General features: G+C 40.1%; 1 protein-coding gene across 1 annotated transcript; it reads left to right on the top strand.

Moving 5' to 3' along the window:
• Window positions 1-1643: 1643 nt before the first annotated feature.
• On the top strand, window positions 1644-23329 carry COQ2 (coenzyme Q2, polyprenyltransferase). Its single transcript, XM_033214220.1, has 7 exons — window positions 1644-2261; window positions 7540-7706; window positions 13237-13358; window positions 15006-15091; window positions 17193-17326; window positions 19409-19597; window positions 22792-23329. The coding sequence occupies exons 1-7, from the start codon at window positions 2009-2011 to the stop codon at window positions 22954-22956; spliced, it is 1116 nt and encodes a 371-aa protein (XP_033070111.1). The 5' UTR covers window positions 1644-2008; the 3' UTR covers window positions 22957-23329.
• Window positions 23330-23956: the final 627 nt, after the last annotated feature.

Raw genomic sequence — 23956 nt, forward strand, 5'->3', positions numbered from 1 at the left:
ACATGACTAATATTATACCCTTTTCAGGTTTGAGTCAGATCTAAATCGTCTCCCATCTAAACAACTAGGAGTGTTACTAAATTTCCTGTTGGCCTTTATTCTTTTTTTTTTTTGAGATGGAGTCTCGCTCTGTCGCCCGGACTGGAGTGCAGTGGCCAGATCTCAGCTCACTGCAAGCTCTGCCTCCTGGGTTTACGCCATTCTCCTGCCTCAGCCTCCCGAGTAGCTGGGACTACAGGCGCCAGCCACCTCGCCCGGCTAGTTTTTGTATTTTTAGTAGAGACGGGGTTTCAGCGTATTAGCCAGGATGGTCTCGATCTCCTGACCTCGTGATCCGCCCGTCTCGGCCTCCCAAAGTGCTGGGATTACAGGCTTGAGCCACCGCGCCCGGCCGGCCTTTATTCTTTGCAGGCAGGAGAAAGGCTAGGTACCCCCTGCCTCATTACACCAAAGTGGCCAGGCATCCAACTTGCTGTACTTGAGATGTGTAAGAAGTCACAGAATCATTGTGCAGGTTTTATGGAAAGGAGCCTAAAGACTAAGTCAACTTCCTAGAACATTAAAATCCAGACAAGTGACTTGCCTAGGGTTACTCAGTGAGAGGTTAAATGAGATGATACATGTAAAGTGCCTGGCACACAGCGGTATACAGAGTTGCTTATGAAAAAGAGTGCTGATCATCTGAGGCAGGAGGATCGCTTTAGCCCAGGTGTTCCAGACCAGCCTGGGCAATACAGTGACACCTCCTCTCTATGAAAAATTTAAAAATTAGCCAGCCATGGTGGCTCGTGTCTGTAGGTTCCAGCTATTTAGAATGCTGAGATGGGAGGATTGATTAAGCCCAAGAGGTGGAGGCTGCAGTGAGCCATGATCCCTCCACTGGTCTCCAGCCTGGATGACAGAGCAAGACTCTGTCTCAAAAAAGAGTGCTGACTTTTCAGCTCCAGGTTCTTAGCATCACAGACGCTGGTTGTCTGCTGATTACACGAACTCCTTTGAAGGGCTGTCAAATTTAAAATTTTCACTTGTGTAATCAGCATCCCTTAATCCTGAATGTGATTTTAATTAACAGTCTTGTATGTGGCCACTTGGTGCCCTTTTTGTTTTAAAATGGCTAAACGTGTATGCAAATTCTTTTGGATTCAGTACGTTTTTCAAAGCTTTTTTTTTTTTTTTTCCTGGTACAACTGTTCCATATGTATAAACACTATCCTTTTCATTTTATGGAAAAAGCTGCTAACAGTGTTAAATTATAGGGGGCCATTGTTTTGAACTAAGTTCCTGCACTAGGTCTCAACAGATCAGACTAAGAATCAAGAGTCACCCATGCTAAAGTTCCAAGTCACCAAACTAAAACTAAGTTGTATCTGACATTCTGAGAAGTCAGGAAAGAGAGACAACAGCCAATTTTCCAACCAGGCCGTTTCAAAATGCAATCGTCATGACAATTAAGTTTCCTGTTTTAGTCCTTAACCTGGAGTAACCTGATGTTAACCAATCAGTTACTTCTCTAACTGTTGTTTCCCTGTCCCCTCCTCGCAGTGAAAGTAATTTGAAGTGACCAATACGCTTTTTGTTCTCCGCTTCTGCTTTCTTCAGCCCTTTTTCTGTCTATAAAGCCAACTTCCTCCGCTCGACTCTTTGGAACACTTATTCTATTTTATGGAATAAGGTGTTGCCCGATTCTATTTTTTTTTCCTCAGAGACCCCTGTTCTGAGTGTTGCCCGATAACAGAATCACAAAGTCAATCGAGATCGAGTTGTAAAAAATTACAACTAAATTTATCGTAATTTTTTTGCCTTTTGCCAACAGGAATTCCTTTTATATTAAGTATTCCTTCCTTACAGTAAGCGACCACGATGAGCCCTTTTCTCAAGTAAGGATGAGGAAAGGTTCTGTCCACACCGCCGCCCTGCCTGGCAGACTTGGATTGCATCCTGCGGATGCCACTGCGCATGCCCGCTGGGGAATGACGTCAATCCGAGCTCTCCCGGCCTCCCCAGCGCCATGCTGGGCTCGCGAGCCGCGGGGTTCGCGCGGGGCCTGCGGTCTGTGGCACTGGCGTCGCTGCCGGGCTGGCGGGGCCGCTCCTTCGCCCTGGCGCGTGCGACCGGCGCGCCCCACGGTGGTGATTTGCAGCCCTCCGCCTGTCCCGTGCCGCGCGGGCGCCAGCTCAGCCTGTCCGCGGCGGCGGTGGTGAACTCCGCGCCCCGCCCCCTGCAACCGTACTTGCGCCTCATGCGGTTGGACAAACCCATTGGTGAGTGCGGGCGGGCGGGCAGCCCGGGAATTTGCAAGTAGCAGCCTGCGACTCGGCTCCGCTGAGCTGTCCGCGGCGGCCGGCCGGGGAGTGATGGAAATGAGAGCATGAAAGCTTGGGCTTGGCTGCCGACTGCCGTGCGCCCAGGGACGAGTCGCCTCGGGACACGCAGTTGGGACAGTCTCCTAAAGGACTCGACAGTTTCACGTCTGTCTGCATCCTGAGCACCTGAAGCGGGCAAGATAATTCTCTTTCCACAAATACTTGTTTAAATGGTGACTCAAGCGGAAGGTTCCGTTCTCGTGGCCCTCATTCATTTATTAGAATGTTTGATCCTCCCCGCAATCTTGTGAGGCCCACAAAGACAATAATTAAGACAATTAAGACGCTGCGGAAACTAAGGCTCCTCGTCAGAGCCAGACCAGAATAACTCTGTTTTGATACTGAGTCGGAGCTCTTTTACCTGCGTCACCCATAAGGCAAAGATTTAATTCCTTTGAACGCAGCAGAGACAGCGCTTACGGACTGCCTGTCAGCTCACAATCGCCCCCGACAGGAAGATTTCCGTGACTTTCCTATTTTAATTAACACCTACCAACCTCACTTTCTGTTGCTTTATCCGCAATTTTTCTTAATAGCTCCACTAACCTTATGCACTTACTGGTTGATTGGCTTCTCAAGTAGTGTTAAGTGAATTAATAAGTTCCTACTACATTGTCCGGCCATAGAGATAGAAAGAGCTATGGAAACTCCTTGCTTTCAAAGAACTCTGGTCTAGTTGAAAACGACTATTTGGCGAGCTAGGAAAATATGGATCAAATATGAGTGGTACAGATAGCAAGTGCTACAGGATAAAAGAGAAATTACTGTGGGTCCCTTGCTGGAAAGTTTCAAGAAGAAATACTCCAAAGGACAAGTTGATTTTGCAAAGGAGAGAAGAGATCTTAGTGCGAGAAGTATTTTTGCAAAGAACCAAGGATGGGGTGTTAGAACACTACGATTATGAGCCTAACCTGGAACACCAAGTGGGTGTGGAAAATGGGAAACGAGACTAGACAAGAACGGGTCTGAAGAAGCTGGATAACGTGGAGGGAGAAGTGGAGGATGAACTCCAGCCAATCTAGATGATGACATTTGCCATTGCAGTGTATGGGGATGTATTCAAAGGCCTAGGTACAGTCACTCCACTTTTGCCCATACAAGACCCAAATTAGGCCTTGCTTTTGGTATTCTAGATTTATGCACGACCTGTTTGGTATCAGAGCACTAAGTTATAACAGTCAGCTATTAAAGCGTAAAAGCCCATTGAACGATAGGTACAGCCCTGCCATCACTGGGAGGCTGTGTGTGACCCCCATGCATTTTGGGGAGATTCATGTTGAGAGGCATACATTTCCAAGCCCAGTTCCAATCTGAAGCCTGACTTCTGTTCTTGGAGTCTGTGGCATGGAGTGGCAGTGTAGGCTTATAGATGAACGTCTGCCATTATTCCCATTTCTCCAGTTAAACCTCTGGCTTCTATCTTAGTGGCTGGACCTTCCGCCGTGTAACAGGAGGCAACAAAGGGATTATGAACAAAACTCTGGAGCCAGACCTCTTGGTTGTGAACCTCCACCCTGCTTATCTAGGGATCTTGGTTAAATTACTTCACCTCTCTGGGCATCCATTTATCATCTGTAAAATGAAGATACTATTAATGATAATATGGACTTTGTGAGGTCATGAAAATTTATTAATATATGTTAAGTGCTTAGAACAGTGCCTGTCATAATATGTGCTGAAGAAATAGCCATTATTATCTTAGAAGTGGGGATTGGAGAATATTGTACTTACAGATTGTATATGTTAGGAGGATACTAGCCTGCATGGTTTGGTTCTAAATAAGGTGATCATGACAGGATTTTTCAGAAAACTAAATAGTACAATGTTAGAATTCATTTGAACCCCTAACACATGCCAGGAACAATCATTGACAGGAGTAGAATTCCAGGTTTGATACTTCTTTATTTAAATTCTTATTTTGTGGGGTAATTGTATGTTCATTGTTTTACTTTGTTGAAGTTATAGCTTGTTACCTTCATTGATCAATAGCAGGTTTCATTGTTTTTGAGAAGGCAATAGTTTCTTTCAAATGGGCCAAAGTACCTTATTCCGGGAAATTTCAGCAGGTGGCACTCTCTCCACCAAATTGGAAGTGTAATGTTTTGTTTGACCACATTTATGGGTGATGATGATTGATGTCTTAAAGATCATCTGTCTTTGATCTGCTTATCACCCCTCAGAACTTCCTCATTTTATTTCATCTCCCACAGAGTTTTTCCTTTTTCTACAAGAAACATTTCTTTTTGCAATCTACTTGTCTCTTGTCTTTGCTACCTCTGCATCTTTCTTCACAGAAAAGTATGGGGAATGAAAGTGTCATATGGAAGACAAAAAAAATGTTGCTAGGAATCAGTAGGGACAAAAGAACAGGTGAAACTGAAGTGTATGGAGAGATTTAGGGTGTACAGAGTGACAGCATTGGACTTAGGACACAGACTGCAGCCGGACCATCTGGGTTGGAATACCACTGTGGCCACTTTTTACCTGTGTGGTCTTGGGCACAATTACTCCGTCTCTGCATCAGTTTCCGTATTTGTAAAATGGTTGTAATAAAAATAGTGCCTATCTCATAGGCTTGTTGTGAGAGTCAAAAGTGTTCTGTGAAACCACCTGGTACAATAAGGGCCATGTATCTGTTGTTATTGTTATCATAACATCATCATTAATATTGTCATCTCATAATGACTCTTTGAGGTAGCTGTTCTCTTCCCTCATTTACAGATGAAACGAAGACTTAAGCCTTAAGATACTTTATTGTCTAGTGTCACTCAACTTACAATTGGCAGACATAGAACTGAGAAGTCTTACTTTCCCCTTCACTGTAGGAACGCTTGTCATCTGTAGGGGAGCTCTGCAGATTCCTATCAGTAAGTGAATATGGTACTTTTAATACAGATTTTTGGCCAAGCAAGTTTTGTTCCTGATAGAAAACACTATAGGTGGTTACACATCTTTCTGTCTAGAATTTTTTTCTTTTTAGTGGAACCTTTAGTTCTAATTGTACCAGGAAATAATAGCTGTGAAGTGGTATTCTTTCTTCTCTAGCCTAGGAGGATAGGATCAGCTATTCCTCTGTCCCTTGTGAACTATACTCAGAGCTCCAGGGTAAAGAAAATGGTTACATCTACTATGTTTTACTTAAACCACTCTGTTTTTCTGTTTCCTCATCTGTAAGATAGGATTATTAACAATACCTACTATGTAAGGTTGTTACTTGGGAGGCTGAGGCGAAAGTATTGCTTGAGCCTAGGAGTCAGAAGCTGTAGTGAACTATGATCTTGTTACTGCACTCCAGCCTCAGCAACAGAGCCAGACCCTGTCTCTAATATAAATATATAAATAAATAATTAAGTTTAATATAAAGATGTCATTGAAGATTAAATAAGTTTAGACATATAAAGCATTTAGAACACTGCCTGACACTTCATGAACACTCTGTAAATGTTAACCATTGTTACTGTGGAGTGTACCAAGTATGAGTCTGTCCAGGACAACCTGAATTCAGGTCTGGACTGGCCATTTCTCAAGGTTTTAGCTTGAGGCTTCTTCTTAACTTTTTTTTCTGTTGTGTAAATTTAAATCCCCTTTGGAAAAGGCACTCTGATTCCTCTCTACCCGCTCCCAAAACTAGCTAACTAACTTGGATAGTTTTGTTTTATGCCTTTGAAGGACCCTGTTCTTGTCCTGTTGTTGGATTGATCTTTTATTGTTATTGCTTATTTAACTGCATTTCTTCCTTTTGATTTATGAGCTGCATGAAGGCAGAAGCCACCTCTGTCTTAGCCACCATTGTATTCCCAGTTCTTAGCACAGTTCTGGCACAGAGTATATGCTTCATAAATATGTGTAAATGAATAAAGCTTAAACTTAGTGAAGCTTAAACATGATTACAGGGACTTTAGTCATTTGACCATTTTTCTTCAGGATCTGAACTTTAGCCCCAAATCCCTTTTCTCTTGTATCCCTCCATAGGGAAGGAAAGCTCAGAATGTATCTAATAGGCAGCATATCCAAACATCAGTTGAAAGACTTTCTTTTAGAAGTAGAATATTAAAGTTCATATTTGAAGTCTTTTATATAATCTATTTGTTTTTATCTTAATTTCATCTAGTTTATTGGTTAAGTACTAAGAACTAAGCCCATTTGTACATGTAGCTGCAAAGTACTCAGTTCAAAATAACAAAAAATCTAACACTTATAATCCCAGCATTTTGGGAGGCTAAGGTGGGAAGATTACTTGAGGCCAAGAGTTTGGGACTAGCCTGAGCAACATAATTACCTGAGTGTGGTGGCTTGCACCTGTAGTTCTAGCTACTCAGGAGGCGGAGACAGGAGGATCACTTGAGCCCAGGAGTTTGAAGCCACAGTGAGCTACGATTATGCCATTGCACTCTGGCTTGGGTGACAGAGTGAGATGCTGTCTCAAAAAAAATAAATAAATAAAAATAAACTAGACCATCTTAGTGTATTGTACTAACAATAGTAAAGGAAATTTTTGCTTTTTTGAGTAGTTACTGTGTGTATATGATACAATATTCAGAAGGTGCTAGGGTGTAGAGTGAAAGGCAAGTCTCTTACCCCTGTCTCCTGTCCACACAGTTCCCCTCCCCAGAAGCAACCATTATTATCTGTTTCTGGTGTATTCTTCCTGACATGGTCTGTGAGCATATTAACATTCGTGTATGAATGTTTTATATGTAGGTACATATATATATTTATATACATGTATAAACACACAATAAACAATTTTTAAGTTGTCCTTCACAAAGGTAGGACCATTTTGTAACCTCATTAGAAATACATATGAGTATTCAATTCCCTAGAGTGTGTTGTCAGACATTGGGTTTTGCCAGTGATAGGTGAAAATTTTTATCTCAATGTAGTTTTCATGTGGTTCTCAAAGTTGAGTATCTTTTCAGACGTATAAGAGCCATTTGTATTTTTTATGTGAATTTTTATTATGTGTTTTGTCTAGTTTTTAATTGAACTGTTGATCTCTTCTCAGCACTCTGCATAGTAAGGAGTCCTTTGTGATTTGAGTTGCAAATTTATTCTCTCAGTTTTGTCATTTTTTTTTTAATAGTGTCTTTATTTCTTTGGTATGTGGTGTTTAAACAAATGAAGACAGTTAACTGACTTAAATTTATACCTTTTTTGTCTTTTTATTTTTGCTTAGGAACCTGGCTGCTGTATTTACCATGTACCTGGAGCATTGGTTTGGCAGCTGAACCAGGTTGTTTTCCAGATTGGTACATGCTCTCCCTCTTTGGCACTGGAGCTATTCTGATGCGTGGAGCAGGCTGTACTATTAATGACATGTGGGACCAGGACTATGATAAAAAGGTAATTTCATCCTGAAAAGGAATAGAGAGGCTCTTCTCAATTCTGCAGAATAACATAGTGGTATCGCTTTTGAATGCCATATAAAGCAACAAGATCATTCAGTGACTACAGAAATCCAGCATAGAAAGTGCCAGGATCAGTTGAATAGCTGGTATTGCAAAGTGCAGAGTACAATACTTCCTTTCTCAACACAAGAGTGGACCCAGGGGCAAGGTGTGTACTTTATTATTATAAAGTGAATTGAGAATTTGGAAGACTGGAGGTGAGGGAGTTAAAGGTTAGGAGTGAAAGTGAAAAATCCATCCTGAACCTTCAAGTGTCCAAAGATCTGTCATCCCTTCCTTTGAGATGTATTTTAGAGCCCTAACTATTCTTACATAAATCAAGTGAATCAAAGCAGCCCTTGTTAGCATTTCCTATAATTGTTTCTTTTAAAAACATAACTTTACCCATTTTTTCTCCTTAGAAAAATAATACATGCTTGTTCTGAAAAATGTAGACAATATAGAATTGCAACCAAGGAAAAGCGCAAGTTGTCCTTATCTCCTCCTCTTATCCCCTAGAGAAAACTTCTGTTAAGAGTTTGATGCATTATTTTTCTCTGGATTTTTTTTTATACCTATTCTAATGCATGTGTATAATTATTTCCTTGTTCTTCAACAGTTATTTTCTTAAGGAAAGGGGCCATCTTATTTTCCTTTTTATCTTAGCAACTATGCCATAATTAGTACAAGATCAATAAATGCTTGAGTAAATAATCAATTGAAATTTGATTTTAAAAGAAACCCACATTGAATTATAAAAAGTGAATAATCTTATATAAACTTATATAAAGCTAATAATCACTCCTAGTTTGCCTTCTATGTAGTCTGAATTTTCCTTAAGCAAGGCATACCTATAATAATTTTTAGTTAATAGAATAGTATTACGTGTATGTGTGTGTGTGTGTGTGTGTGTGTTTGAGACGGAGTTTCACTCTTGTTGCCCAGGCCTGGAGTGCAGTGGTGTGATCTCAGCTCACCGCAACCTCCGCCTCCCAGGTTCAAGCGATTCTCCTGCCTCAGCCTCCTGACTAACTGGGATTTCAAGCATGCGCCACCATGCCTGGCTAATTTTGTATTTTTAGTAGAGATGGTGTTTCTCCATGTTGGTCAGGCTGGTCTCGAACTCCCGACCTCAGGTGATCCATCTGCCTCGGCCTCCCAAAGTGCTGAGATTACAGGTATGAGCCACCGTGCCTGGCCATTAATGTATTTTTAAATTCAAAAGCATTTATTGGGTACTTGCTATGTGGAAGACCCAGTGGCAGGTTCTAGGATTGCATCGATGAAATACAACATTCCTGACATTCAGGGTTTAGTAATTATAATACAGCAGAAGTCTTTTGAGAATAGTATTCACCAGGGAACTTGCTGAAGACCACTTACCTCAACCTAAGGGAGAGGATTAGAGATAACTTTCCAGGCAGGGGTGACCTTTGAACTCTGAAAGAATAGGATGGCAAAAAAGAGTGGGCTAGAGGGTGAAGGTTTCTCTGGACAGAGGGAACAGCAGGTCCAGAGGCATGGCTGTGAGATGAGTATTTGTTTGATAACAGCAACTACATGGTCTGCGTGTGGCTGGAGGATATGGGATGTAGTAGAAGAGTGGCAGGAGCTGTATGGTAAAGCATTTCTCTGACACAATTGGGATGCTTTAATTTGCCGAGAGATGCACACTGTCCTTTTTTCTTTTTCTTTAAAAATGTTTTTGTTTTGATGGATTTAGGGGTACAGTTACAGTTGGGTTACATGGCTATAGTGTGTAGTGGTGAAGTCTGGGCTTTTGGTGTACCCATATGTAGTATGACCTAATGGGTAGTATTTCATCCTCCGCTTCCCTCCCACCCTCCCACCTTTTGGAGTCTCCAGTGTCTATTATTCCACTCTGTATGTTTCTGTGTACCCGTTGTTTAACTCCCACTTATAAGTGAGAACATGTGGTTTTGACTTTCTGTTTCTGAGTCATTTCACTAATAATAATAGCCTCCAGTTCCATCCATGTTGCTTTTGCAAATGACGTGATTTTATTCTTTTTTATGGCCTTGTATTCCATGGTATATATATACCACATTTTTTAATCTAGTCATCCATTGATGGACACTTCGGTTGATTCCACGACTTTGCTATTGTGAATAATGCTGTCATAAATGTACGAGTGCAGGTGTCTTTTTGGCAAAATGATTTCTTTTCCTTTGGGTCGATACCCACTAGTGGGATTGTTGAATTAGTTGTTCTGTTTTTAGTTCTTGAGAAATCTTCATGCTTTTTTCCATAGAGATTGTACTAATTTACAGCCCCACCAACCATTTATAAGTGTTTCCCTTTCTCCACATCCTCACCAACATCTGTTTTTTGACTTTCTAATAATAGCCATTCTGACTGGCATAGAAGATGGTATCTCATTGTGGTTTTAATTTGTATTTCTCTGATGATTAGTGATATCTGACTAAGTCCCCAAAAGGAAACACAACAGAAACAAAAATAGACAAATGAGACTTAATTAAACTAAAAAGCTTCTGCATAGCAAAAGAAATAATCAGCAAAGTAAACAGACCACCTACAGAATGGGAGAAAATATTTACAAACAATGCGTCCAACAAAGGGCTAATGTCTAGAATCTACAAGGAGCTCAAACAACAAGAAAAAAATAACCCCATTAAAAAGCAGGCAACGCATATGAACAGACATTTTTCAAAAAAAGACATACAAGAAACCAACAAACATATGAGATACACACTTTCTTGATTTGGAGGTCCACACATCCCGGTCAGTTTTTATTCTGTACACTCTATGAATGAGGCTTCTGGCATATATCACTTCAAGATAACTCTTGAACATGTTAATAGTAGTTCATCACTTAAAAAAATTTCTAGCTTAGTATAAGCCTTCCAGAAAATGAAAAATAGTGCCATAAATTAGTAACAGTTTATGAAGCATGGGTCTGTTTAGATAAGTGAACATTTGAGATTAAGTATTTGAAGGCAAACTGCAAAATTCTAAATTGCTTTATCTTATTTAGTAGACAGACTCTCCCCTAAACGTTTACATCCCACACTCTTGACTGGAGTTAAAACTAATTACATAGATTTTGACTTCTGCTTCCAGGAAGATGGACTAGATGGAATAGGTGTATTTTCCCTATTCTTTCCACTAAGTATGACTAAAACCCCTGGACATTATACATAAAAAAAAATAGGAGGACTGTGGAGAAAAGGTGGCAGACTGGCCAGGGACCTGAGGGCCCAAAGAATTTCCTAGATTTTGTTTTTCTTCATATATCCCAGACTTGGAACTGAAGAAGCCAGAAATCTGGAAATGTCATTGGGCACAGACAGGAAAAAAATAAAAATAAAAAGCCTACTGGGGGGGCAGGCCGGGCGCGGTGGCTCAAGCCTGTAATCCCAGCACTTTGGGAGGCCGAGATGGGCGGATCACGAGGTCAGGAGATCAAGATCATCCTGGCTAACACGGTGAAACCCCATCTCTACTAAAAATACAAAAACGAGCCGGGCGAGGTGGCAGGCGCCTGTAGTCCCAGCTACCCAGGAGGCTGAGGCAGAAGAATGGCGTAAACCCGGGAGGCGGAGCTTGCAGTGAGCTGAGATCTGGCCACTGCACTCCAGTCCGGGCGACAGAGCGAGACTCCGCCTCAAAAAAAAAAAAAAAAAAAGCCTACTGGGCAGGGACCAGTGGAAACCAGGTTGGGAACTTGAACTTGTAACCCCAGCTGGTAGCAATTAGGCACCCCCTTCTTTTGCCAGAGCAGTGTCAAAAAAAGTCAACTGAAATGAAAGGTTTAAATAAGATTCATAGTCTCATGACATAATACTTAAATGTCCAGATTTCAGTTAAGAATCATTTGTCATACCAAGAACTAGGAAAATTTCAACTTGAGTGAAAAAAAGACAATCAGCAGATGAACAACACTGAGATGGCAGAGATGTTAGGATTTCTTAGAAAGATTTTTAAAGCAGCAGTCATAAATATGCTTCAGTGAGCAATTACAAACATGCTTGAAACAAATGAAAAATACCACCTCTCAGCAAAGAAATAGAAAATATAAAGGAGAACCAAATGGAAATTTTATAACTGAAAGATAATAATAATTGTAATAATAATTCAGTGGATGGGCCCAACAGCAGAATGGAGGGGAGAGAGGAAGGAATCAGTGAACTGGAGATAGAATAATAGAAATGACACCATCTGGAAAACAGAAAATAGACTGAAAAATTGAAGACTTTTGGACTATAACAAATGATCTAATATTTGTTTCATGAGTCTTGGAAAAGCAGGAGAAAGGGGTTGGGGCTGAAAAATGATTGAAGAAATATTGGCTGTAAAAGCCCCAAATTTAGCAAAAGACTTAAGCCTACATATTTAAGAAGGTGAGCAACCTCCAGACACGATAAACACATAGAATCCTCACCTCAATACATTATAATCAAACTTCTGAAAACTAAAGAAAATTTTAAAATCTTGAAAGCTGTGAGAAATATGAAAAGCACAACCCATAAGAGGAAAAATTGAATTTGCACTTCATCAACAAATTTTTATCTGTTAAGGACCCCGTTAAGAAGATTAAAAGGGCTGGACGCCATGGCTCATGCTTATAATCCTACCACTTTGGGAGGCCGAGGCAGGCGGATCACTTGAGGTCAGGAGTTCAAAACCAGCTTGGCCAATATGGTGAAACCTTGTCTTTACTAAAAATACAAAAAATTAGCCGAGCGTGGTGGTGGATGCCTGTAATCCCAGCTACTTGGGAGGCTGAGAATTGCTTGAACCTGGGAGGCAGAGGTTGCAGTGAGCTGAGATTGTGCCAGTTCGTAAATATTTTAGGCTTTCTCTGTGGAAATTGAACATGTTATAGCTAAATAGCTGATAAGGAAGTTGCTTTGTCTTTTATTTATTTATTTATTTATTTATTTGACACAGGGTCTTGCTGTGTCACCCATGCTGGAGAGCTTGATGCACTGCAGTTTCATGACTCACTGCAGTTTCAACCTCCTAGGCTCAAGCAGTCCTCCTGCCTCAGCCTCCCCAATAGGTGGGGCTACAGGCACACATCACCATACCTGGCTAATTTTATTTACTTTTTAATTTTATTTTATTTTATTTTATTTTGTAGAGACAGCACCTCCCTATGTTGCCGAGGCTGGTCTTGAACTCATGGCCTCAAACAATCCTCCCACCTCAGCCTCCCAAAGTGCTGGGATTACAGGCTTGAGCCACACTGCACCCAGCCAGGAATTTCCTTTGTTTTGTTTGTTTGGAGATGGGGATGAGAGAAAAGAGAATTAGTGGTGGAAATTTTTAGTTCTTTTCAAAGCTGTTTTACATATGAAGTTTTGATTCCTGCCAGTACTTAAAATGTTGATTTCTCTCTTCATTTATATTTGTGCCCACCATGGGCCAGTCTCTTCACTAAATGTTTAAATAAATGATTGAGTCATTACATGAAGTTCAGGTATCTGTTTTTATGTTTTAAGGTTACAAGAACAGCCAATCGTCCAATAGCCGCCGGAGACATTTCAACTTTTCAGTCCTTTGTTTTTCTTGGGGGACAGCTAACCTTGGCACTGGGTGTTCTTCTGTGTCTGAATTACTACAGGTATATTAAACATGTTTTCCACATCATGTATAAAATCTCTCCTTTGAAATGAAGGAATTAGGAATAAAATGAAATATCTTTACCAAAAAGTTGTTCATTTGCTACTTATCAAGCAACTGTAAGTTAGCAAGTGTAAGTAACTCACCACACATTTTTAAATCTGCTTCAAGAATGCTTTCAGCCAAAGGAGTTAAGAAATGAACATTTAATTTGTTTTGAACCACCTTCAGTATTTGTACTACTTTCCCTAAGTGACACAAAGCAATTTCATAGGTTTTCTAAGTGCGTGCATGAATGTGTGTGTATACACCTACACATATGTGTGTAATTTTATTTATGCTGACAGTATCTCTAAAGTAGACTTAAAGCAGAAGTGATTATACTCATTTTGCAAAAAGAGGAACTATGTCTTTCCCAGGGTGGTGTTACTAATCAATGACTGAAGAAAGAAGTGGGAAGACTCATTCCTATATCTCTTAAATGAGACAAAACGAAACTTTTGTGTATCGGATTGCCGTTTACAAAGTACTTCAATGCCAGAGAAGAAAGACAAAAAGAGTTACTTTATAGAGACTAGACTTAATTTTGCATGCCTTGCCCTGATAGCATCAATTCCCTGAAAATACCTTTGGAAGGTTATTTCTGGAAGAGGTAGTGTTAGATAAACTTTGAGGTCCTAAGAACATCTTATTGTATCACATTATCACAGGTGTTTCCTTTTTTCTAGAAAAGTAACACCGCATCATGCATATAAGGAGGGATATCTTGACTCTAATTATTAGTTAGGACATCTCAGTTTATTAGATGCCTTAATGTTTGCAAACAGTTCAGAGAGGCAGTAACATTTGGTAGTTAACATTTGGTGGTGGATAGGTTGGACTCTGGAGCCAGACTACCTTAGGTTTGAATCTGGACTCTGCTATGACTAGCTATATAACAGTTAGCAAACTACTTAGTTTCTTTGTGCTTCAGTTTTCCCATCTGCCAAAAAGGAAGAGAATAAACATTCATATTCTAATACCTGTCTTTTGGAGTCATTGTGAAGATTATAATGAATTAACAAATGTGATTCACTTAGAATAGTGCCTAATACCTGAAAGTACTGTATGTGTTAGCTATTATTTTGTTTGGTTGTTTTATAACATTTAAAGTAGTTTTCTACTCATCCTTTATAATAGGGAAAGTCAAAGGCTAGGAAGATAACTTACATAAAATATAATTTAAGATAAAATATCTTGGCCGGGCGCGGTGGCTCAAGCCTGTAATCCCAGCACTTTGGGAGGCCGAGACGGGCGGATCACGAGGTCAGGAGATCGAGACCATCCTGGCTAACACGGTGAAACCCTGTCTCTACTAAAAATACAAAAAACTAGCTGGGCGAGGTGGCGGGCGCCTGTAGTCCCAGCTGCTCGGGAGGCTGAGGCAGGAGAATGGCGTGAACCCGGGAGGCGGAGCTTGCAGTGAGCTGAGATCCGGCCACTGCACTCCAGTCCGGGCGACAGAGCGAGACACCGCCTCAAAAAAAAAAAAAAAAAAAAGATAAAATATCTTTTCCAATTAGTATTACTTATGTCGTTGTCTTAAAGTATTTCGTGGTTTCTAAGAGGTAGTGGTAATAATCACTTTAATGGTTTTTCCTCTTTTCAGTATAGCTCTGGGAGCAGGATCCTTACTTCTTGTCATCACCTACCCACTAATGAAAAGAATTACATACTGGCCTCAACTAGCCTTGGGTGAGCTTAAAATAACTCTAAGTATTTCCTTTGATACCTGCAAACTACATTTTTATGGAGAGATAGGTAGATAGATAGGTAAAGATGAAATGACAAATCAGTCATGTAATTTTCCTAACCAATAGTAGATTTTCACATTTTAAAGGAGAGCAGTTGGCTATTTTTATTAGCTAAGAAATATTGCATGTTTATTAGGGTTATCATTATCATCATTATTTTTTCCTCTCCTCTCTCACCCTCTCCTCCCCTCTCCTCTCCCCTCTTCTTCTCTGAGAGAGGGTCTTGATCTGTTGCCCAGGCTGGAGTGCAGTGGCACGATCTCAGCTTACTGCAAACTTGACCTCCCAGGCTCAAGTGATCCTCCCACCTCAGCCTCCTGAGTAGCTAGGATTACAGGCATTCATAACCCTGCCTGGCTAGTTTTTGTATTTTTTTTTTTGTTGAGACAGGGTTTCGCCATGTTGTGCAGGCTGGTGTCAAACCCCTGAGCTCAAGCGATCTGCCTGCCTTGGCTTCCCAAAGTGCTGGGATTACAGGTGTGTACCAACGCGCCTGGCCATCATTGCTTTCCGAAATGCTGTTTTAAAAATCTCAGTATGTCATGAAAAAATGTTTAATCTAGATGCCCTGAAGAATTTGGGGAATGGGGTAGGAAGCACTCTGTGGCAGGAAAACAAGGGTTAAAGTGTATGTGATAGCTTAGACAGCTCCTGTTCTGTGAAGCCTCTCAGGAAGAAGTTAGACAGTCTCTTCTGGGCTACCGTAGGATTCTAATCCGGCATTACTCATTTCAACGGCATTAATTCAACCAAGAATATGTTGAGAGCCTCCTGTGGTCTCCAGTTAATAAATTGTGGCCCAGCATTTAGCATAGCACTTGGCACAGTGTAGGTACTGAATACATACTTGTTGGTGAAAAAAAAAGGAAGATAGTTAGGTAAGTCAGTATCAGAATCTATTGTAAAAATATCTATTCCCAGACTTTTCTATTCCTAGAATATTCCTAGAATGACTCTAGTTCTTTGAATCATTATTTTCAGTAAATGAAAGAACTAAAAGCAACTCAGGAAACTGATGTGAGCCTGATTTGCGGGGAAGTTGTGGTAGAATATTTATCTTTTTCTAAGATCCTCTCATTGGATGTTCTCTTTATTAAATTTGAAATTATATTCTCAATATAAGCATTTCCTATCTGTAAGATAATATTAAGAAGCTGGTATATTTACTCCAAACATTTATTGAACCCCTACATTTACTTTGTGCCAGGAATTGCAGCAAGTACTGGGAAAATAAAAATGACTAAAACACACTGACCATCTTTAAGGAGTTGGAGATGGAGATGACAGATAAACAGATCATTGCAGTACAACGTGGCAGGCAGGAGCGCTACGGGACCACAAAGGAGAGGCACTTAATCAGTTAAGGAGGGGACATGAGTGGAAATAGGTAATATAGGAGGAGAAAAGGGGTTTCTGAGAAAAGGTATCTGAGACACATTGAGTTTAAGGTACATGAGCAACTTGCAGGCAGAGACGTCCAGCAGACGGTTCAGTATGCAGTCTGGAGCTTAGGATAGTGATCAGGCTTGCAAGTGGAGATTTGAGAGCTGTCAACATGTAAGTGTTTGTTTACAGTCCTCAGAGACGATGCCCTTGTGGAATAAATCAGTGTTCTTATGTATATTCTTGTTTCTGTAGCTGGTAGGGGAGGCAGAGTGGTAACAGAAAGAACATGAGTTTTTGAGTCAGATAGATCTAAGTTCAGATCCCAGCATCTACTGTTATTGGTAGTGCCACGCACCATACTAGGTGGGATAAATCTTCTCTTTAAACCTACTATTTACTTAATTAGGGGATATTATTCTTTTTATTAGCTCTGTTACTTTAGTTATTAACCTCTCTGAGCCTGTTTTCTTTTTTGTAAAATGGAGCTCATAATTACCACCGAGGGTTGAAAGGGTTTAAGGAAGGAACCCACAGAAAGCAGCACACACTGAGTCTCATACCCAGGAGCACTGAACGCGCTCCGATGCTACTCCTTCCCTTCAGGATTCTAAAGTACACATAGACTTTTCCCCTTTTTTGTGTTTTGCTAATTGTAGGCTTGACATTTAATTGGGGAGCATTACTTGGATGGTCTGCTATCAAGGGTTCCTGTGATCCATCTGTTTGCCTGCCTCTTTATTTTTCTGGAGTTATGTGGACACTAATATATGATACTATTTATGCCCATCAGGTAAAGAAATTATATTTTTCTTAACTTTGGTTTAGTTGTTGCTGTTTTTAAAGAACCAAATTAAGGAGAAAACCTTTTTTCTTAAATTTGTTGTTGTTTTTTAAGAACTTTAAGAACCAAATTAAGGAGGAAGAATTTGTTTTCTAAAAAGAAGGTCACTCACAGTTCCATGGCTCCAACAAAATTTTTTTTATGTTTATGTGTGTTTACCAAAATTCAACTCATTTGTTTTATTTACAAGCAATTAAGTAGTATTTACTATATGCCAGGCACTGTTTTAAGTACTTTACAAACTTAATCCCCCAACAGCCTTTGAGGAAAGTACTTAAACATTAACCTCATTTAACAGAAGAGGAAACATGTGAAGAAGTATGTGTCATGTCAGACAGTTAGTGGGTGGCAGAACTATGATTCAAGCCCAGTGTTCAGAGACTGCTTTTAACCACTACATTTTCCTGTGCCTCTAATCGTTGAATTATGCAACTTTTATACTTGGTGTAGTTAGTGAACATTTTCCTATATTTTTACCAATTCTTTATCATTGTCGCTTAAGACTGTGGACTGTGAGATAGTCTATGCCCCAATTTAACATGCCACAAATTTGATGTGCCATAATTGAAACAAATTTAACAGTTTCTCCATTTTGACTACTTAAGTTGTTTGAGTTTTCACAATTATAAGTAATATTGTTCTAATCATTAATACTTCTTGAATAGGAGTTTTTCAGTTAAATTTTTAGAAGTGGTGTTATTGACGTAAAGGATTATATGCATTTTTATAGCTTTTGATTTTGCCTTTTTGATAAATTCAATTCTAAAAACTCATTTTTTTCTTTTACATTTATAAACTTTCCCCCAGCTTTAATGAGGAGTAATTGACAAATAAAATTATGCATATCCAAGGTATACAGTGTGATGATTTGATAGTACATGTTCTGAGAATACATTTATGAACTTTTCAAAAAAGTTTTTCTCAGTATTTTTCTGAAATATGATTATGTATTCTCAACCATTTACTTGAAGAATATGTCTGGATTTCATCCTGTTTTCTTCCACTAAACCCCCTATGCCCTGCTGCATTTGTAGTATCTTGAAAAGGCAGATCTGTAATCAGCCTTACTTCCAAAGTGAAACTTGACTTGCGGTTAGAAGAGATGCCTGTACTTTTTGCAGTAAAGTCTGGAACCAGTGCTTAGGATACCAGTACTCCAATTAGATTAACAACTTCAGGAAGACACCACATACTCATTGGCACTTTTGTGGCTCACATAATTACAGACAGTTTGCACCCTGAAGGCGATTGTAGTATGAAAGGAAAAACAGAAACAGCCACAGTCATTGTTATTTGGATTTGGGCCCCAAAGGAAAGCCTGTGGGGTTGCTGTCTGCCTGTAGGTCAGTGCAGAGAGTTCAGCATGCAGCCACTGATACCACGTGACCATCATTATTTACAACAGTATATGAAGATGCTTACAAGTAAACTTACTGGGAGAAACCAGGCAGCTACATGTGGTTATATCACCAAGACCTAGCTCTACCTAAACAGGATTTGATAGAAAAGGCAAGGGATAGATTGGGCTAGAAGTGGAAAATGAGTGGATGTGGTTAGGTGGTAAGTGAGCATTTTTCTACATCTGTGACTTTTGCAAGATTGAAACTGAAATGTACGGGAGATTATTGAGATTTGAGAACTCTGAGGTAGAGAGGAGCTATGGGAAGAATTAGAGCTGAATTGTAATCCTAACACTGTAAAAATATAGTTAAGAGTCATTATAGGATTATAACAAATACAATGATTTATAGAAGTGAAGCTGGATGGTGGTTTTAGCAGTGGTATTTAACTTTGATTGACCTGCACATTCATTACTGATCAGCCTGTTTCTGAGTTACTGTCATCTTTCACCACTTATGGTATATCCGCATGTTCTTTAAAAGACAACTTCTTCTGAAAGTAGTTAGTGGTAATTGGTTGCACAACCTTGTGAATATACTAAAAAACACTAAATCTGATACTTCAAAATGTGAATTTTATGGTGTGTGAACTAAATCTCAAAAAACAGTTTATTTTTCTTTCTGATATTAGGACAAAAGAGATGATGTTTTGATTGGTCTTAAGTCCACGGCTCTGCGGTTTGGAGAAAACACCAAGCTGTGGCTCAGCGGCTTCAGTGTTGCAATGCTGGGGGCGCTGAGCCTAGTGGGTGTGAACAGTGGTCAGACTGCTCCCTACTACACTGCCCTGGGTGCTGTAGGAGCCCATCTGACTCACCAGGTTTGGCCTTTTTCTTATTTGTCCCTCATATTTCCTTAGTATAAATTATAAAAATTATTTAAACAGTATGCCCTCTGTGTTTACCTGGCAAGGAGCTTCTTAAACAACTACTTGGCTTGTACTACCTTTAACAGAGCCCCCCTGCCCTCTGGCCTCAACTTATAAGAAAGCTAGCTATAGTATTTTATTTTATTTTAAAACTTTTTTTTGAAACAGGGTTGTCCAGGCTGGAGCGCAATGGTGCAATCACAGCTCACTGCAACCTCTAACTCCTGGGCTGAAGTGATCCTCCCACCTCAGCATCCTAGGTAGCTGGGACTACAGTCATGCATCACCATGCCTGGCTAATTTTTTTTATTTTTTGTAGAAATGGGGTCTTAAGATTTTGCCCAGGCTGGTCTTAAACTCCTGGCTTCAAGCAGTCTTCCTGCCCTGATCTCCCAAAAGTGCTGGGATTACCAGTGTGAGCTACCAACCCCAGCCAAGCTATATTATTTAAAAAAAAAATACAGGCCTAAATCCAAATTTTCCCCTCTGATTTTCCTGGAATTACTTCTGAATTTTCATGGTTGGAAAAATTTCAGTAATATCTGAAGCTTGTGGTTTGAGTTGAATTACTCTAAAAGCAAACTGACAGATAAAGCTTTAAAAAAAAACTGGGTTTCTACTGATGGTTAGTAGACTAATTATTCATACATTTGGTTTCTGCTGGCATAAAGACCAAGGCCAGATAAGATATGAAATGCAGAACATGTCAAAGTTCTGCCAGTAGAGAGCAGGAAGCTGTCATTTCAGGATATTCACCCACACCACATCCCCTACCTGTCACAAACTTATGTTGAGAATCTACATTGTTGACTTGTAAAATGAATGAATTAAATCTAATTTTGATTAAATCACTTGCTAATAAATTGACTATATTTTTATATCAATGTTATTGTTATTTTCATTAAACAGAATCAAAAAGGTATTCATGGTAGATCACCTGAGGTCAGGAGTTTGACCAGCCTGGCCAACATGAACATGGCAAAACCCCATCTCTACTAAAAATACAAAAGTTAGCTGGGCATGGTGGCGGGCACCTGTAACCCCAGCTACTCAAGAGGCTGAGGCAGGAGAATGGCTTGAATCCAGGAGGCAGAGGTTCCAGTGAGCCAAGATCATGCCACTGTACTCTAGCCTGAGCGACAGAGCAAGACTCCATCTCAAAAAAAAAAAAAAAGTATTCATGAGGCTATATTTAGATGACTGATTTTATACAGATTATTGTCAGTTACTAGCAGTGTAGGCAAGACTTACATAACATGGTATGAAGGAAATCAGAATTTGATGTCTATAAAGTAAACCATATGCTGTGTCCCCTCCACTGTTTTCCTCACTGTGAAAACTAAAATGTGAATTGGTGACTTTCCAGGATGTCGCCATTTTTCCCTTCAGAATTTCTCAGCATCCCTTTTTGGTCGTAGCTCAGTTCCATGAGGACTGACGTTGTCATTTGATTGTCTGGTCTGGATAATGGGTATAGGTTAATATTTAAACACCTGAATATTAAATAGTACAGGAAGGCAAAAATTATTAAGACAATCACAAATATTATAAGAAATACTTGGCCAGGCACAGTGGCTCATGCCTATAATCCCAACACTTTGGGAGGCCGAGGTGGGCAGATCACTTGAGGTCAGCAGTTCAAAATCAGCCTGGCCAACATGGATAAACCCTGTCTCTACTAATAATACAAAACTTAGCTGGGCATGGTGTTGTGCACCTGTAATTCCAGCCACTCGATAGGCTGAGGCAGGAGAATCACTTGAACCCGGGAGGCAGAGGTAACAGTGAGCCAAGATGGTGCCACTGCACTCCAGCCTAGGTGACAGAGGGAAACTGTCTCAAAGGAAGAAAAAAGAAATACTTGGAGCCCACTTTATATTTTAAATTGCATTTATGGTCCTCTGTCCAGTTTTTTGTTGTCGTTGTTGTTTCTTGTTTTGAAACAGAGTCTTCCCTCTGTCACCCAGGCTGGAGTGAAGTGGTACCATCTTGTCTCAGTATAGCCTCCACCGCCTCCTGGTTTCAAGCAATTCTTGTTACTCAGCCTCCTTAGTAGCTGGGACCACAGGCACACACCATCATGCCCAGCTCATTTTTGTATTTTTTTAGTAGAGACGGAGTTTTGCCATGTTGGCCAGACTGGTCTCGAACTCTTGGCCTTAAGTGATCCACCCACCTCAGCCTCCCAAAGTGCTGGGATTACAGGCATGAGCCATCACACCTGGCCTCTCTGTCCAGTTTTCGATACAGTGTTTAGAGATGGTCATAGCTATCTTCTAGTATTTAAAGATAAAGGAAATCATGATGATTGTAAGTCTGCAGACCACATAATAAAGAATAGTCCCCCATGCCTAAGGAAGATAGGAACATACATGAGACTTCCTTAGTGTTATTTGCAGGGCTAGCATGGGGGAAAAGGAGTATGCTTGTTCTAGATTACTAGCAACAGATTTAGGTCTCTAGCTCCCCTTCTCTAAATGTAGGTCCCTGAACAGGAGAGATTTAGAAATGTGGGAGGGCATTTTTGGTTATCATAATAAACTAGGAGGGGTGACTATATGGATGATGGCCAGATACAGTCAATATCTTGTGCTGCACCAGATTACCCTGCATTATAGAGAGTTGTCCTGCCCAAATGGTACTTGTTCTCCATTGAGAAACTTTGCTCCAGACACTAAAACCACAACTGGAGGGTAGGAGTTGCAGGGAGACAGATTTTCGATCCGTTAGTATAAGGAAGAACTTTCTAAATAGTTAGAACGAAAATTAGTATGGGTTGCCTCACAAGCATTCATGCAGCCCTCAACTGAAAGTTCTTGGGAAACAGCTTGGATGATTCCAAGTGAAAAATATGGTACATTTTTCTTTTTCTTGTTCTTGTTTTTGAGATATAGTCTCACTCTCTCACCCAGGCTAGGAGGGTGCAGTAGGGTGATCACGACTTATTGCAGCCTTGATCTCTTGGCCTCAAGCAATCCTCCCACCTCAGCCTCTTGAGAAGCTGGGACTGCAGGCGTGCGCCACCACGCCCAGCTAATTTTTCATCTTTTGTATTTGTTGTTTCCTCCTCTGTGTTAACATGTTTATTTGTGATGACCCAAAGTCCAGACTAGATATTAATACAAATTTCTATTCCTCTCTTGCAGATTTACACTCTAGACATCCACAGACCTGAGGATTGTTGGAATAAATTTATCTCCAACCGAACACTGGGGCTAATAGTTTTTTTAGGGATTGTCCTCGGGAATTTGTGGAAAGAAAAGAAGACAGACAAAACAAAGAAGAGTATAGAGAATAAAATAGAAAATTAATGAATGAAATTTTTCTAGGAATTATTAAAACATTTTTTTCAAAATATAATTAGATTTGAATATAAAATCTGATACAATATGTTAAGGAATTAAGAACCTGAAGATTTAGAGCATATTTACCTGGATTTTAATTCAATTATTTACTAGCAAAATTCCCCTGTGTCACAGAAACCAGGGACTCTTCAGAATTTAAGATGGCCTTGAGTATTTTACTTGATACATTCTCCTGCCCATTATAATTCTCACCTGAAGTTATGGGGATTGTACAAGTTTTGGCACTTTAGAAAAAGCCTGATGTGGGTCTTTCGTAAATGAATGTCTCTATAAGAAAATGGACTCTTTTTTAAGGGAAAAATAAAAGCTGCTCTGGAAAGTTGGGGCTTATTGTTCTTTATTGTGACCTTTAGTCACTGCCAAAAACTGTAATTTAGGAAACCAATTCTGTTTTTTTATGTTTTAGGATAATTTAAATAAGCAAATCAAAGTATTTAGCTGTTATAGCCACACGTACCACTGTTTACCAACCCTGACTTTTATTTGGGAGATTTGGTCTCTTGTATGCAGTCACAGTGATCAGAACAAACAAGTAGGCAGTCACCAGAGACTACCTTGATTTTCTGTCTCTATCTTTTTTATCTTATCCCATTACAGTTTATAGGATAGTGATACTTAAATGTTTACTGTTTTTTCCCTTACCTACCCTCACCTTCAGAATATTCTCAGCACAGCAGCCAGAGTAATTCTCTTAAAACCTAAGTAAGGTCATGTCATTCCTCTCCCCAGAACCCTCCAGGATCTCCCTAGGTCACTCAGTACAAAACAGAAGTCCTACCACCTGCCAGGCCCTCCGTGATCTGGCCTCATGTGTGACTTCTCACACTCACACCTGCAGCCCCACTGGCCTCACTGTTCCTTAATCAGGCTGGGCAGACTCCTACCCCAAGGCCTTTGCATTTACTGTTCACTTTGTCTGGAAAGTTCTCCCCAGATCATGTCTTAC

Source organism: Trachypithecus francoisi, unplaced genomic scaffold (genome assembly GCF_009764315.1).
Source record: "Trachypithecus francoisi isolate TF-2019V2 unplaced genomic scaffold, Tfra_2.0 Lachesis_group1, whole genome shotgun sequence".
Classification (NCBI taxonomy): Eukaryota; Metazoa; Chordata; class Mammalia; order Primates; family Cercopithecidae; genus Trachypithecus; species Trachypithecus francoisi.

Bases quoted from the DNA above. Each gene is read 5' to 3' on its own strand.
- COQ2 (XM_033214220.1), top strand. From the start codon at position 2,009: ATGCTGGGCTCGCGAGCCGCGGGGTTCGCGCGGGGCCTGCGGTCTGTG. The intron at 13,359-15,005 runs GTATATTAAACA...TCCTCTTTTCAG, and splicing joins CTGTGTCTGAATTACTACAG to TATAGCTCTGGGAGCAGGAT. The intron at 15,092-17,192 runs GTGAGCTTAAAA...TGCTAATTGTAG, and splicing joins CTGGCCTCAACTAGCCTTGG to GCTTGACATTTAATTGGGGA.